At 43.3% G+C, this 16025-nt stretch overlaps 2 protein-coding genes across 22 annotated transcripts in view; both read left to right on the top strand.

Annotated features, from left to right (window-relative positions):
• The window catches only part of CSDE1 (cold shock domain containing E1), a 28519-nt gene extending 25995 nt beyond the window's left edge, over positions 1 to 2524 (top strand). For all 21 annotated transcript variants that reach the window (XM_083617367.1, XM_083617364.1, XM_083617381.1 and 18 more), the window contains one exon: positions 1216 to 2524. In XM_083617367.1, the coding sequence (XP_083473493.1) occupies positions 1216 to 1263 (48 nt within the window). In that variant the 3' untranslated portion in view covers positions 1264 to 2524. The remainder of the gene's footprint in view (positions 1 to 1215) is intronic.
• Positions 2525 to 6197: 3673 nt separating this feature from the next.
• NRAS (NRAS proto-oncogene, GTPase) lies at positions 6198 to 16020 on the top strand. Its single transcript, XM_083617638.1, has 6 exons — positions 6198 to 6307; positions 8640 to 8766; positions 9612 to 9790; positions 10544 to 10703; positions 12044 to 12167; positions 12772 to 16020. The coding sequence occupies exons 2-5, from the start codon at positions 8656 to 8658 to the stop codon at positions 12161 to 12163; spliced, it is 570 nt and encodes a 189-aa protein (XP_083473764.1). The 5' UTR covers positions 6198 to 6307; positions 8640 to 8655; the 3' UTR covers positions 12164 to 12167; positions 12772 to 16020.
• The last annotated feature ends 5 nt before the right edge of the window (positions 16021 to 16025 follow it).

The raw sequence follows: 16025 nt of genomic DNA, 5'->3' as shown, positions 1-16025 counted from the left end.
CCTGATGTGTGGTCATAACACTGGGATTTCTGCTTCTGTGACATACTGGATAAGAAGCCAAGCAACTTCCTTTTAATTGGTAGGAATTCTAGTAAATGTTAATCATCAGCAAAAGATGGAAGGACATAAAAATACTTTAGGAACTCATTTTTTTCCAAAGGCAGTTGAGACAGAATGCTGGATTTCTTAGGTTGCTGAGACTGTGAGTTGAACATGGAAGTACAAAGGACTTAAATGATAAACTGGAACACAGTGCAAGATTTTAGAGTGCCTCTTCTCTAGTGTGTGTAATTCCAAAATAAACGAAAGGGGGGATAGAAAATGGTAGGAATACATGAATGTGTGAGAAGATTTACTTACATATAAGAATGAAGGTAATGGGTCAGCCAAAAACCCTTTGAAAAAAGAGGGATTTGATGGGAGAGAAGAGGTACTAAATGTTTAAGTTATCTTAGAAGACCGAGAGACTGTCAGATTGCAGAGGATTCTATAAGAAAGTGCTGTCATTAGCAGGGATGTAACTGGCAGACCAAGGGCTAAAAAGACTTGGTAAAACTGGAGAGTTTTAACGGTAAAGATGTGGAGCATCTGCTGATTTTTTTTTTTTAAAGGATGCCAGTGAAGAGATTTGGGGAATATTGTGTAGAGTAGTCTTCAAGGTCGGTGAGGGGACTAAGTGTTGTGTAAATTGCGGAAAAACTCCTCTGTGCTAAAGGGATCTAGTTGGAAAGGGCAAGGGCACCTCACAGAGCTTTAGGTTTTGTAGCAAAATATGATGTGTTATTTCTAGCAAAAGCAGTCAGTGGAGTCAAGAATAGAACGGGAAGGAAGGAAGGCAAAATTGCATGAATAAACAATGCCCATGAATTTGGAGCAAAGGGGGAAAAGGAGCAAGCAGCTGGCAATTAGAAGTTGAGGTTGAGTCAATGGAGGTTTCTATTTTTAGAAAATAGGATGTTTAAACATGGTAGAGAGACAGGTTAATAAGGAGTGATGGCACAAGAGGTGGAATAGCATCAAGGGGGCATGTGGCATGATTGGGTGTGGACAGATGGCGGTGGAGGAGAGCATGTTATGAAAATGAATAAAGGATTTCCTTCTAATATGCTCAATAGCAATAATAATTATATGTGACTGCTTGCAGCTCTCTTTACTTTCCTTATTCGTGATTTCAAGTTCCAGTTTAAACTCATTCAGTTACTTCACTATTTACAGGGATTTGGTGCAGAAAGAAAGATTCGTCAAGCTGGTGTTATCGACTAACTGGTCTCAAAGCAAATAACTATGTTGGAGCAAGTGGTGGGGTCTGGTGAAGGGTACTGAATATCCCCATATTCATCCCTTCCAAATTCTAAAGAGCTATTACACCAGTTTTAACACCTTCCTCATGTTATGTTTAAAAATAAATTTATGAAACAGTTTTAAAATATGCACAGTTGCATCCTGGAGAACCTAAGGTGGCGCCTTATAGTATCACGTGTTAGAAGCTTTTTGAATGGTGCATTTAACGCAACTGGTAACTGCAAATCTACTTTGCCTCTTTAAGTAAACATTATAGACAGTTCTACTCTGGTAGACCTTATGAAATTCTGCACTGAAAGGATATACATATATCTATCTATATATATATTTCCTTAATTCACATCTTGCCAAGGTGTTACAATGCCTTAGCTTTCAGTTGCTTTACTCTCTCTTAAGACAGGAGAGGTTAAGTTCCTGTTCATTCTGCTCTAGTTTTGAGGACCATATGAGGATGAATATACCAACTGTTTATATAGAATCCTGTATGAGCACTCAAACAAGTTCCTTAAGTTGATGGCCAAATGTTAAAATGTTTTGTATGTCTCATTTAAACTAAAGTCCATATAGCAAGCAACGTTATCTCCTAGATCACATTGAAAGTATCTTCCAGAGTAGACTTGATAGTTTTTGTAATTATCTTCAATTAGCATGCACAGTGCAGAATTTCATAAGGATGAGGTGTGCCATCAGTGTGATAACTTAAAGATATTTAAAACAATGCACAAATTTGCTGCTGCTTAGAACACTGCAGCTTCTAAACCCAGTTTATTTTACTGAATAAAAAATTTAAAAAGTTGTGCCTGAAGTGAATACATTTTTTTTTTTTTTTGCAGCCAGCACCCAGTGTACTGTAAAAGAATACTTAGGCTTTCCATAGCTGTATTGAGACTTTCATCAAGGTGAAATAGTTGATGTCTGTGTGCTTTTTTTTTTCTCCCTCCAGGCCCCTTCTCTCCCCTCCCTCCCTTTCCTCAGCCACACTTTATCAAGCGAGCAAACTAAATGATTGGTCTAAGTATTACTTTAACCAAAAAGATCAGGAGTTATTTTCTTTGAATAGAGGGCAGTACTGTGTTTTTTTCCCATGTTACCTCTATTCTCAATTTAGGGTTTTTCTTCTCTGGGAGATGCATTATCTTTGTAAAACAAACATTGCTTTCTCCAATTTTTCTGTTAATGGCGAAGAATGGAAATAGAATAAAGTTTTACTGATTTTGAAAAACTGCCTCAATCTTGTAACTCCTTCATTAAGACTATTCCTAGTCGCAAAATATGCTCCATGTGGTATAGATCAGAGTTGACTAACCTCTGTATTCTCAGGCCATTCTAGACACTTTGTCCAGCCCCTGTAAGGATGAGCTGGCTCAATGAAGTGTTGTAACCTACTGGTAAGGGTTTCACTGGTACAGAGCACATGTCCTTGGATGGTATGAGGTCAGATTCTGAGCACAGGTTGGCAAGGAACAGTGGTTTTTTCCCCAGGCGGGGGGGTCTCTTCCATATATCCCACAGTGAAATGGATGTCATACCAGTCACACTGAGTAGCTGGAGTTAAAATTGCCATGTCTAAGTAGAATTAGAATAACTTCAAGGAAAGCTTTGGGTTTTTAAAAGATTGCACCTTTTTTTTTTTTTAGTATCAAAGATTTCAGTTCAAACATTTTGGACTATGAGGCAGAATCTTGAGATTTATACAACATGTAAAATTAAAGATGTTCTTCATACGGACACACACACACACACACACACTTCAAACATCTCAGATTTGTTGTCGTTAATTTAGGGCATGTATTCCGATTAAAATTTGCCAGGAAACCTTTCTCACTGGTATGCTGAAATCAAACTTTGATACAACTATGTGTTTGCATTCCCCACCCCAATAATTTGCATTGCTAAACAGGCAAGCTGATCTTAAGCTTGTCATGCACTTGCATTAGAAACTTTACACACCACCTCAATGCAGTCATTTCTTGTGCATGTGTCCTAGGGCTGTGCATACTCCTGGTCCGCCAGTAGGCCCCAACTAGATCTGGCCTGCAAATGGATTTGGGGACCAGCCCTCATGTATAATCAGGATTTTAACCTCTATTAAATGTGCCCAGGAGTGGGAAGACAAGTAAATGCAGCATTTCCTTTCCCCTGCTCTCCTGACCACACTGTAGAGAGCAGGACTGAACCTTTCCCTCAGCAGCAGGTGAGCAGAGAGTTAATTACTGCAGTGTGCTTCACCAACACCACCTCTGCAGGGAATGCAAAACAGATGCCTGCAGCCAGTAGGATTGCACTCTGTTCCTCAGTTGGTAAGGTTGTGCTGGGAACTGGCAGGTTCAATTCAAAGTGCAATGTGGCAACAATTTGAAAGCCCTTCTGCAAATTGTGTCACGTGGCTCTTCAATCTTGCAGAAGCTGCTTGCCTTTCCCTTTCCTCTTCCCCTACCCACCTGACCTGACTTTCTGAGATCGCCCCAATTCACTAAGGGTGGGCTGACTAGACCCATGGCAGTCTCAACTAAATAGTCAAAGCCCAGATCTGCCCAATTCAGTTTGTGATCTGGGTTTTAGTCAGATCTGGTGCACAACATTAATATGTACATATCATCGTTGTAAAGCAGGGGTGGACAGATTAGGTTTGTACGCTTAGAACATACAGGGGGTGAGTCTACAGTACCTCTCCACAATGGTGCTTTAAAACATTTCTTCCCTGCAGTATATTAGGGTTGAGAGAGTTCAGTTCTTGTCAGCCAAAATTTGGGAGTAGCTTGAGAAGTCTGTTGCTGGGGAATAAATCCAACTTCAGATTTCTCTGTATTTGAACAAAAACACATTCTTTCCCAATAAAAGTAGTCTACTTCCAATTCCATTCACGTTTTCTTTCATTTAAGCAAAACATTGCAAATTATATAGAAAAAGGGTGCCTCTTTAAATGACTTGATATCAATTACACTTGCTAAACAATAGCAGGTACCAATATTCCACTGGGAACAATGCAATATGATGTCTATTAGATTAGATAAACCAAAATGTCACAAAGATACTAGCATGCCATCAACTTCAGAACTATCTCTAAATAAGCCAAAGGCATTGTCTGAAAGCTTACTTTATTGGGGGGGGGGGTTAAGCAGGAATATTCCTAGGAAAAGCATGATATATCTTCAAATAATGGTACCAAGTGATTAGTTACTTCCATAGCTGATACATCCTCATCATGGGTAGTATTCAACCAAATTTTACACCGAACAGATGTGCTAAAATTAATGTACCTAACTTAATCTCATGTTTGTTAATTTCAATGGGACCCGGGTGGCGCTGTGGGTTAAACCACAGAGCCTAGGACTTGCTGATCGAAAGGTTGGCAGTTTGAATCCCCGCAGCGGGGTGAGCTCTCGTCATTCGGTCCCAGCTCCTGCCCACCTAGCAGTTCGAAAGCACCCCTAAGTGCAAGCAGATAAATAGGGACCGCTTTATAGCGGGAAGGTAAACGGTGTTTCCGTGTGCGGCGTTGGTGAATTGATGTTTTATTAATAAAATTTATACACTGCTTGATTGTAAAAAAACAACCCTCAAAGTAGTTTACATAGGATCTTGTTAATTATATTGTAAGAAAGTAACTTTATTTTGGCTATCCTGAATCTAATGAATTTCAGCTTCATTATGTAACTGATTTCAAGTGTTTGTGGATAAAGGTTCTCTTTATTCACTATCTCTATACATGATTTTGTAAAACACTTGCTTATGTTAGGCATATATACTATTTTTGCTATAATGGTGATCACTGGGTGCCCACTGTGATTTTACAAGTGTCATGAAGTACCTATTGGCCATTATAGGGTGGGTGTTGGGTGTAAAATATGTGTTTTCAGTATATTATCTCCCCCTCTCCTATCTTAAAAGGCTTGACTAGAAGCCAAGTCTAGCTGGATTCAGAGGTGATGGGAAAAGAACTGTAGCACTGGTCCGTTCACATTGTGAGAAAAGGGAAGAAGAGCGAGGGTGGGACACCATGCAAAGAGCACATTTTTACAAAAGTACACTATCTTCTTGAGAAGGGATTTTGAAAAGTTCAATTTGTTTCATTTACACTCCAGTGGGACCTGTGCTCTGTAAGTGATAACATGTGCAAGGTCCTGCATTCAATCCCCTGCCATGACCACTTTAAAAGGGCAGCATGAGATCATTGTGAGAATATGTAGCAGTGGCTACAATGGACACACAAGTGTGCCTGATGGGCAGGGATGATGAAGTTGACCTCCATCTGCCTTGAGAATGGAGTGCGCCTCAGGGGTAAAGTACAACCGCTGCAAAGTGACCTCCCCAGGGCGCAAGCTTGGGCATTGTGCATGGAGGTCTTGGGCTGCCCAGACGGCAAGGCCTCCCTCCCAGTTTTGCGGATGTAGTCCAAAGGATGATGATGATGATGATGATGATGATGATAATAATAATACCCCGCCCATCTGGCTGGGTTTCCCTAAGAAAGCAGAGCAATATGTTTGGCACCAGCTTGGCTGGAGGAGCTGCATATAAGCTGGTGCAGGAGGAGGAGGCGTACAAGGCGCCATCCAACCATCTTAGGGACCCCACTCCGGATCCGTGTACTCCAACAACAAACGAAGGGCTACAGTTCAGCGGCACCTGGCTCCGTAAAGCCACTGCTGTGGTCCTGTGGAAAGCGACTTCCATCAACTCCCGGGGGCTGGAGCGGGCATTGCGTTTGGCTTCGGAGTCCTGCCGGAACGAATCCGGCGCTGTCCTTCCTTCCTACTTGCCGCGACTGGGGTGGGAAGCGGCGTCCCGCGAGCCCTCCTCCCACCTGCTCTCGTCAGGCAGAAGGACAACGACACCCATCCGCCCAGCGCTCCCCGCGGAGCCCTTGCTTTCAGTGAACCCCGCCCAAGCGAGCGACGTCTCCGAATGTTTCCGGCGCCGGGGGATGACGTCAACCGTACGGCGGGTCGGAAGGACCGATCTTGGGAAGGGCGTTCTGGCGGCTGTGGAGCCTGGAAGTGAGGTGAGAGGCGAGTCGTAACGAGGAAAAGGGGAGGCAGGGCAGCCCCGTCTCCCCTTCGGGCTGAGGGGCTGGTCGGGAAGGTGCGGCGCTGTCTTTCTCCGCCTGGTGCCGGGAGACGCTGCCTTGGGCTGCTCTTCGTTCGCTGCCCGGGTTGGGTGTGCCCGTCCCTTCCGCTGGAGTCGCTTCTCCCCCGGACCTCCATGCGGGCTGATAGGGGCTCTATCTCAGTGGCTCTATATGTTTGGGGGCCGGCAGCCTGAGGGCTTGGTGGGCGCTGCCCTGCTCGTATGGGGAAGGGTCCTCCGGGGGCTGCCCGGCTGCCCTTGGTGGTCCCAAGGCGTGCAGAGAGATGGGGTGTTGGGGCTGCCAAGCGGACATCAGATGTTGGCAGTCGCAAGCTAGACGCGAGTGAACGTAAGAAGAGCCCTGTTGATGGATCAGGCCAGTGGTCCGTCTAGTACAGTGGTACCTCGGGTTACATACGCTTCACGTTACATACTCCGCTAACCCAGAAATAGTGCTTCAAGTTAAGAACTTTGCTTCGGGATGAGAACAGAAATCGTGTTCTGGCGGTGCAGCGGCAGCAGGAAGCCCCACTAGCTAAAGTGGTGCTTCAGGTTAAGAACAGTTTCAGGTTAAGAACGGACCTCCAGAACGAATTAAGTACTTAACCCGATGTACCACTGTAGTCTAACATCCTGTACCCACAGTGGCGGGACAGGTGCCTGTGGGAAGCCCAAAAGCAGGACACGGGCGCAACAGCACTCTGCCCACCTGCAATTCCCAGCCGCTGGTATTTGGAGGCGCACCGAATGCTGTCAGTGGAGGTGGAAAATAGCCATTGTGGCTTGATAGCTTTCTCTGCCACAAGTTTGTGTCCTGAAATGTTTACATTTTGACACGAGACACCGCCTAAATCTATTCACTGTATGCTCTGTATTAAAGTAACATTTCTGTTTATAAAATCATTTGTATGCTAGCCTTCTGTGCAAAGCCATCCAGTGCAGATTGCAGCACCATAAAACCGTACATATACAAAATATAACAGCAGCAGTATTTACAGTCATTTAAAAACCTAAGCTAGTTTGAAAACAGTTTAAAACAGTTTAAAAACATCAGTATACATTGCTAATACAGAACTCTCTGCACCAAAATTACCAATTCTAAAAGAGCAACCTTTAAGAGAAATTGGACCAAAAGAGAAGTTTTTAAGGACAACATAATGTTGAGGCCATACAAATCTGCTAACCACAGGTGTCAGCTGCACTTCAAACTACAAATTTTGATATCACCCTTCAGGAAATGCAATACAATCTGAGGCCAGTTGTTCCTCTCTATCCAGATCAGTCAGATTCCCCATTCAGAGCAGCTCTATCTTATCTGAATTGAGTTTCAGCTGGGTTATCTTCATCCATCTCAAAATTGTCTCCAGTTTCCTATTCAGAAATCATTTACATATTTTTCATCTTATTCTCACATCAGTTTAGGTTGAGCAGTAGCTTGCCCAGCATCACCCAGTAACTTTCTTTCCACTGTAAAAGTTCCTTAATGGCCTTGTGCAAGCTACTGCTCAACCTAAACTGATTCACAGTATTGTGAGACTAAGGGGACCCTCAGGCCCAGCGGCCATATGTGTCTCTCCAGGCCTCTCCACCAGGCCCACAAGACTCTTCCTAGGCCACACACACTCCCGAGCCACACCCCTTCTTAAATATTTTTGCCTGTCTGGAATGTGCCTTTGACTTCTGATAACATTTCTTGTTTGCCTGGCTGGAGTTAAGAGAGGGGTGTGTAACTTACAGTACAAACATATATCTACAGTTGCTCCCCCCACTAATGTTCTGGCCATGCTCACCACTGGCATGTGGCCCCAGACAGGTTGCCATGAAGGGAATGTGGCCAGAGGCTGACCAAGCTTCTCCACTCCTGTGGTAGAAAATGGATTTGAGCCAGTGGCTACCTAGGCTAATAGTGCAATCCTGTGCGTGCCTACTCAAAAGTAAACTCCACAGAACTTTCTCTCAGGTAAATGTATACAATATTGCAGCCCAGGTCTAGGATTTTGCTTATTATCTTACACTGCTGAGCCTGTATGGGGGGGGGGGGTTGAGTCCAGATCAATCATCCATGAATTCTCAGACTGAGTTTGGCCTTGTTTTGTTTAATTTATCATCTGCCTGTCAGCCTGTGGTAAAGCCCTCTTTCTGGCTACTACAGTATCAAACATGTTGGGTGTTCAGAATTTTTATTCTGTCTCTGCATTTGCTATGTGTTTCTGAAAGACGCTCTCTTGGAGATCTTGGCTCTGCTAACGTATCTGTCCTACCAACAGGTCCCTGAGGAGGGCGATGACTGAATACAAGCTGGTGGTGGTAGGAGCTGGTGGTGTTGGGAAAAGTGCCCTAACCATCCAGCTCATCCAGAATCACTTTGTAGATGAATATGATCCCACTATAGAGGTGAGCTCCTGCAGGCATTTTCAGCTTTGGGACCTTATTGACTGTGTGTGTATGATATGAACCTATGTTTCTTGTGTTTGCTGTGCTACCAGCATACAAGAGGTGCAGCATACTGTTGTCAGTGCTAAGTGTTAGAAACCCAGAGTTTCACACTCATTAAACTTATCCTGTCTTTAGAGAAGTGGACAGAAAATATGGGTTCATTTATCCTTATAATATCAGGAAGCTCAGAACTTTTTTGCAAAAGTATTGTTATTTTTTCAGATCTGCTTAACTGTTAATCAGTGGTATCTTTTTAAATCATTGAAATCAGTGAGATTAAATTACTGTAGTTATGCTAACATAAATCCACTGGTTCCAATGGATCTACTCTGAGTATGATTTAGCCAGACACCACCCAGTATGTGTAGCCAAATTAAAATATTTGAGTTTTGGGAATTATTTGGCAAATAATTGGGAGAAATTGGGGGCAGAGGTTGCTGTAGGATTAAAAGGATGAGGGACAGAGCTCTCCCAGAACTGGGACACAGATTCCTCCCTTGTTCTAAGTTTGGTTTCTGGAACTTTACCAGAAACTCCCATGTTTTCAAAATCTCAACTGATGCCTTTTCTTGTTTGAAAAAAGATCGTGAGGTTCTTCAGTTGATTGAAACAGGCATGTGTGGAATCCCCCAACAGCTCATGCTTCTGGAAGCACGTCATCCTTTAAATCACCAAATACAGTAAAGATTGGAGAAGGGCTGATTTCGAAACTGTGGATCATCACAGTGTGTTGAAGTGTGTTACAAACAGGATTTGGTGGATCAGATCATGCTTAGTCCTGAAACTATACTTCTTTCCCACAGGACTCTTACCGTAAACAGGTAGTTATTGATGGAGAGACCTGTTTGTTAGATATCCTGGACACCGCAGGGCAAGAAGAGTATAGCGCCATGAGAGATCAGTACATGAGAACTGGGGAAGGCTTTCTATGTGTGTTCGCCATCAACAACAGCAAATCATTTGCAGATATCAATCTTTACAGGTAAGCTGTGTTTGCAGGAAGGAGGTGGGAAAGGCACAGCTGCGTGCTAGTGCTGAGTCAAAATCCACCGTGGCCCTTGAATAGACTGTATTGCTAAAGTGGTTGGTAGTCATGTCTAGAACAGAGGTGGTAACTGGTCCTGCCAGCAGGTCAGATCCTGACCTCCTCCAACCCCCATAGACTGTTTTGACAATTAGGTGAGGGCTGCCCACCTGTCAGTCAGCTGCTATCTGGTAAAGCATTTTCATTTGCCTGTGTGGTTTGAAATCAAACTGCGCATTCCGAAGCTCAGGAGTTTATGTACAGCTGAATATGCTGTTCAACAGGTGTTTGCTCATTAATCAATCAAATACCATTACCTGATCAAATATTCAAAATAGTTCTGGAGAAATAGGGGACCATTGTGATAGCTGCCCTGGCATAGGAAGGGATGGAGAGGATCATACTCAGGTTAATAAAAGGATGGTTGGAGCACCTTTCTGTTCTCATTACTTGGTTCATATAGTTAATGGTATGCTGATTTGATTTCTATCCCACTTTCAATTCAGAAGGACAACTTATATGAAATTATGCAATCATGTGATATCATAAGAGCACCTTGTGGCATTGCTCTGAACTGCAGGATTTTTCATTATCTGAAGTCAGAAGAGAAGCAGCCAGGTGCAGCTGCCGTGTTTTGGGAGCAATGACAATTTTAACAGCATGTAAAATTGAAACGTAGAGGCTGTGATCTCTTCCCACCCATTTCTCCAGAGAGCAGATTAAAAGAGTGAAAGATTCTGAAGACGTACCAATGGTGTTAGTGGGAAACAAATGCGACTTGCCAACACGGACAGTAGATACCAAACAAGCTCATGAAGTAGCCAAGAGCTATGGGATTCCCTTCATTGAGACATCTGCCAAAACGAGACAGGTAATGGATTCTTGTGCTTCTGCATTGCTCTCTTGAGAACTGCCAGCACTGTTCTGGTACACTGATTGAGAAGCCAGCACTAGGCAGGCAGAGGGTTGGAGCTTGTTGGTAGGAGTACTATTCTATAGGCTGCATAAACTTGGAACCTTAAAAAACACACACACAAAAACAAGCACACTTCCTGAATGTGAGGAGTAAGTTCCACTGATGAAAGTGGAAGCTTTTTTTAAACCCTATTTGTCATGAAGGGACGCGGGTGGCGCTGTGGGTTAAACCACAGAGCCTAGGACTTGCTGATCAGAAGGTCAGTGGTTCGAATCCCCGCAACGGGGTGAGCTCCCGTTACTCAGTCCCTGCTCCTGCCCACCTAGCAGTTCGAAAGCACGTCAAAGTGCAAGTAGATAAATAGGTACCGCTCCGGCAGGAAGGTAAACGGCATTTCCATGCGCTGCTCTGGTTCGCCAGAAGCAGCTTAGTCATGCTGGCCACATGACCTGGAAGCTGTACGCCGGCTCCCTTGGCCCATAGAGCAAGATGAGCACTGCAACCCCAGAGTCGGCCACGACTGGACCTAATGGTCAGGGGTCCCTTTACCTTTACCTTGTCATGTAGGGATGACTCTTTCCGGGGGGAATCACAGCTGGGGTTAACCCTTTTCTCCCCTCTCCACTGCCCCAAATGCCATGCATGCAGCAATCAGGCCCGAAACATTCTAATTAATGTCAATAGGAGGCTTTTTTCCAAGCCTACCTGATTGATGTCTTGTGGGCACGTTTGTGGCTTGGGAGGAAAGGGTTAGACTTCCATGGCACGTGTGGCACACACACACCCCTTTCAGGTGTGGCAGTTAGGTTTCAAAAACAACAACAGCACCCTCATGTTGGCTCAAAATATGAAGCTCTTTTTAAGCCTATTTGCCACACAGGTAGGGGAGGGCAATCTTCATGGTAATTACAGTTAGGGGGGGAAGGATTAACCCTCCCCCCATGTGCTGTAATACCCACAAAAATCACCTTCTAAACCTCAGCTTCAGTGTTTTATTTTCAAGTCCAATGGCTGCTGTTGTTCATGAGTGAATGTGAATGAATGAACGAATAGTGGGGATTAAGGTTTATGTATGTTTTTATGCGTGAATGGGGGTGGGTGTATATAAGGGAGAGTGTAGGGGTAGGGTTCCCCTATTTCTTGCATTGATTCTGCCGACGACTATAATGCAGTCCCTCGCTCGGTAAATTTGACATGAAACCTTTCAAGAGGGATGTGTGGAGAAGGGGCAACAAAGAAAACATCTCCTAGGCCCAGAAGCACTTGTTTCTGACCAGAATATCTTTCCCGTTCAGGGTGTTGAAGATGCCTTTTACACACTGGTGAGGGAGATCCGCCAATATCGGATGAAAAGACTCAACAGCAGTGAAGATGGGAATCAAGGCTGCATGGGACTCTCGTGCCTTGTGATGTGATCAGGTGGGTGGCAGTTTCTGCTAAAGAAGTGATTGAGAAATATGAGGGCACAGTGTTTTTGAAGAAATCTCTTATTTTGAAGGACAGTGATACAAACAAGTTTTGCAAAGTAGGCGTAGGAGACAGCGAGAGTCAGAAAGCTGAGTGGCAAACTGGATAAAATGCAGATGAGTGCCTCATAAGAAGGACTTGTCAGTTTGCGTCTTTAAAGCAGGCTCCTACAAAGCTCAAATAGACAAAAAGGGCTTGGCAAAAATCTTTGGAAACCTCTGACATAGGGGCTGTAGCTTCCTAATGCTAAAGTTCATGTAATAGGTGTCAGGTCTCTATAGCCTCTTTTAAAAATAGATGTTTAAATAACATAAAAATCTACCAATCCCTTATCTGATAGGGATAAAATGCCTACAGCCTGTTCCCTCTGCTCTAGCGTCATTATCCTGGGCAAACTCTACGGCTTTCTTGGTTTTTGTGGGTTTGATTCACTGGAAATTAATGCTGCATGTGGAGTTCTCCTGGGACTCTGCTTTGGCAGTCTTAAACTTTGCCCTGTTTCTGTTATAGAGCATGTAGTGGAGCAAAACTAACACGATGTATCTCTTTGTTTCAGCTGTCAAAAACATCTGGCCAAAGTGCAGCTAGAGGGTGAATCTTAAGTCCACTGTTGCATTTCACCAGTACCCTGGTGCCAGTTCTAATTCTTTTCTGCCGGCACCTGAAGAGAATGTCTCTGAACATCTACCTCTTTGCTCAGCTGAGCAAGCAAAGAAAGTCTCCTCTGTTGGTGGTGGGATTTCCCCACCCCCACCCTCTCTTTCTTGGATAGGTTCAAACAGAGGAACTGGTGTGTGAAACTGCAGAGGCCGAATACTTTGAAAGGACCATATACCTGTTTCTGGAAGGAAAGCTGGAGAAAATTGTGATCACACTGTACTGAAAAGCCTGACTCTCTCCACCATTTTTGGACAGGGAAATGCTAGCAGCATGCCCCTGCACTGTATATCTAAAATATTTCTATAGCACACCAACTTATTGCACTTATTTTGACCTCTAGCCCTTGGCTTTCTTTCTAGTAAGAGATCTTGAATAACCAAGTGCCTATTTGCAAAGGCAGGACAGGCCTTAAACTTACCCTGCAAAGTTCCTAGCTGTCCCATCTTGAGCACCTGAACCTGCCTCAGACCCTTGGTCTGCCTGCTCTTGACCTGCAGTGGGTCTCCAGTGTCCTCCTTCCCTGCTCTGTTCACTGATCCTTCTTAATAGGACTTTCAGGGGATTGAATGTGGAACCTTCTACATGCAGAGCATGTGTTCTGCCATTGAGCTATATCACCTCCCCAGTAATGCACAAGGACGTCTCTACACCCTTGACTGAAATACACATTGATCTTTAAGACCTGTGGGGAACTCCAGCAGTCATTCGCCATCCTCCAGTGTTAAATACATTTCATTTAACTCTCCTTGACAATGCTGGAAGCCATTGGTGCCTCTCACCAGGCCCAGTTAACAGCCGTGGATATTAAAACTAACATTTACTCCAATGCCGGTCATAAATCATGGCTCTGTGAGGGCTGTGTAGAGAAGATTGAACTGCCCCAGCTTTCTATGCACTTCTCTCTCTTTTTTTAATTTGTTCAACACCTTTGTCAGGCACAGACTCTTTATTTTTGATCTGTGAAAAATGAACCAGGGGGAAACACACTTCATCAAGATTATATACGTTGAAAGCTCTTTCCGGGTGACTGCTGTGCAGTTAAGCTACAGGTAAAGAGCTAGGGGAACAAAAGGGGAACACAAAGGGATTTAGTAACACAGTTTGATGCTGCTTGGATAAAGAAGTAAATTGCTGTTGTGTATTCAGCCTTACGAACTTTGGAACTGGATTTTTCATGAGCCTATGTGCCCCATAATTCTCTGTTCAAATGAATATTTGCTGGGAAAAGAGCTGATTGACTAGATAACCACTATTTATTTGAAAGCCATAATATTTGATCCTGGTTCTCATGTCTTGTTCCTGTTTTGCAACTGAATGTGTGAACTGCCTTGATTCCGAAGTGTTCTTGCTTGATATGATGGAAATTCGTACAAAAGTGCTGTCTGTTGTAGTTGTTTGATACATACATGTCGTTGCTAGATGTTGTGGTTATTGCATTTATAAATTCTTCCTAAGCGGGGGCCAGACTGCAGTAGAAATGGAGTACAGGACCGTAAGTCCTTTATTGGTGGTTTTATTACGTTGCCATTTTACTGTACAAGCTCTAAGTTAGAGAAATCACTGTGCAATCACAAATAGCGAGATGGTGGACACCTATTTCCTAAAATAGTTTTTCTCTTGCCTAATATGATGATGATGATGTATCGTTTCAGAGATGTGCAGTATTCTGAGAGGGTGTTAATATGTCTTGCATCTAGGTAAACTGTTAATCAGGTCTAGGCCTTAAGACATCACAGAACTCCCTTTCTTAAGGGGCTGGTATCACTTAAGCAATAAAGTGGTACATTGTTTAAGTCCATTTCCTTTGTTTTTACGGCCAGAGTTCCTATGTCCCTTTCTTTTTGCATGGCATGTATAAATGTAACAGGTACATTGATGGAGGGGGCAGTATTTGTTGATTTTCTGCTCATCTTGTAGCTGTTCAGGATGTTGAACATAGGAGTACTGCCAGATAAAAGTGGCAGTCCTTGTACCACTTTAGGAAGTCTCCCTCCACTTGCATTTACCATGTAAAGGTTGTGTCTGCAGAAGCCTGAAGATTAAGTGTCATTTCTGGCTGAGTTTTCTGCATATTAGCCAGCGAAAAAGCAGCAGTGAAGAAGATATTGGCCAGTTTCATACCCATTGTTAATCTGAGTCCAGTTGCTGCAGATGATATTCCTTCACTAGACTAACTTTGCATTCTCTAGAGATAAAGCACTCTTCCACCTTCAGAATAATAATTATTATTGTTGTTATTATTATTATTATTTGCCCTGATGAACACCTAATTGATTAACTGAAACTAGTGGTCAGTATTTTTTAAAGTATTTGCAGTATTGTTTTTAAAAATACTATTTGAATTCTTCTGGCTCGGGGGCAGGGGTGGTACCCTGCAGATGTTACATCTTCCCATCTTCCCTGACTAGTGGGCTGACAATTGGGACCCAGCAGCATTGCCTGCCTCTGCTCTGTGCCTTTGTAAGTGGCCAGTTTTGCCGCATGTGACTGAATTAATGGTTAGAGAAAGCACAGATATGGAGTTAAAAAGGGAAGAAAGTGCCTATTTGCTGCCTGATGAATTTGAGTTCTGGGGTGTTTAAATATAATTTTAAAATGCTCACAATGGTGCTTGCATCTTCAGATTCTCCAGCATAATACAGGATGGTCATAAGCTACGAGAAATAATAGTAATATACATGAGCAAATGGCAAAGTGCACATTAATAAGCTCTCTACTTATTTTACAGCTAATTGAAGAAAAGCTCCCTTGTATGTTCTTGAGTTATGGGAGTGACACTCTGCCAATTTCCTTCCATTTGGATAGTAGAAAAGGTGTCTTGTCTTAATTGGTCTCTAACGTAACTGATTCTGCCACTGTTTTGCTCTTGCTGACAGGCAATCTCATTTCCTACAGCAGAATACCACAATTAATATGGGGCAGTAGAGTCTGTGTGGCTAGGAAGCAAGGCATGCTTCAGCTATGATTGCACAACACTGGATGGGCTCTCTTTTTAATGAAGTATCAGAACCCAGCATTTAAACATGGAATGTCACCAAAGGACTAATGTCAACTCTATTACTATGTAATCCATTTCTCACTCATTTTGTGTTTTAATCAAATAATGTTTGTAAAAAAATTCTAAAATACATCAATATTATTCCTTGGTGT

Source organism: Podarcis filfolensis, assembly GCF_964270895.1.
Source record: "Podarcis filfolensis genome assembly, chromosome: 6".
NCBI lineage: Eukaryota > Metazoa > Chordata > Lepidosauria > Squamata > Lacertidae > Podarcis > Podarcis filfolensis.
The sequence above is the reverse complement of the archived record's forward strand: the minus strand, read 5'-3'. Positions and strand labels throughout refer to the sequence as shown.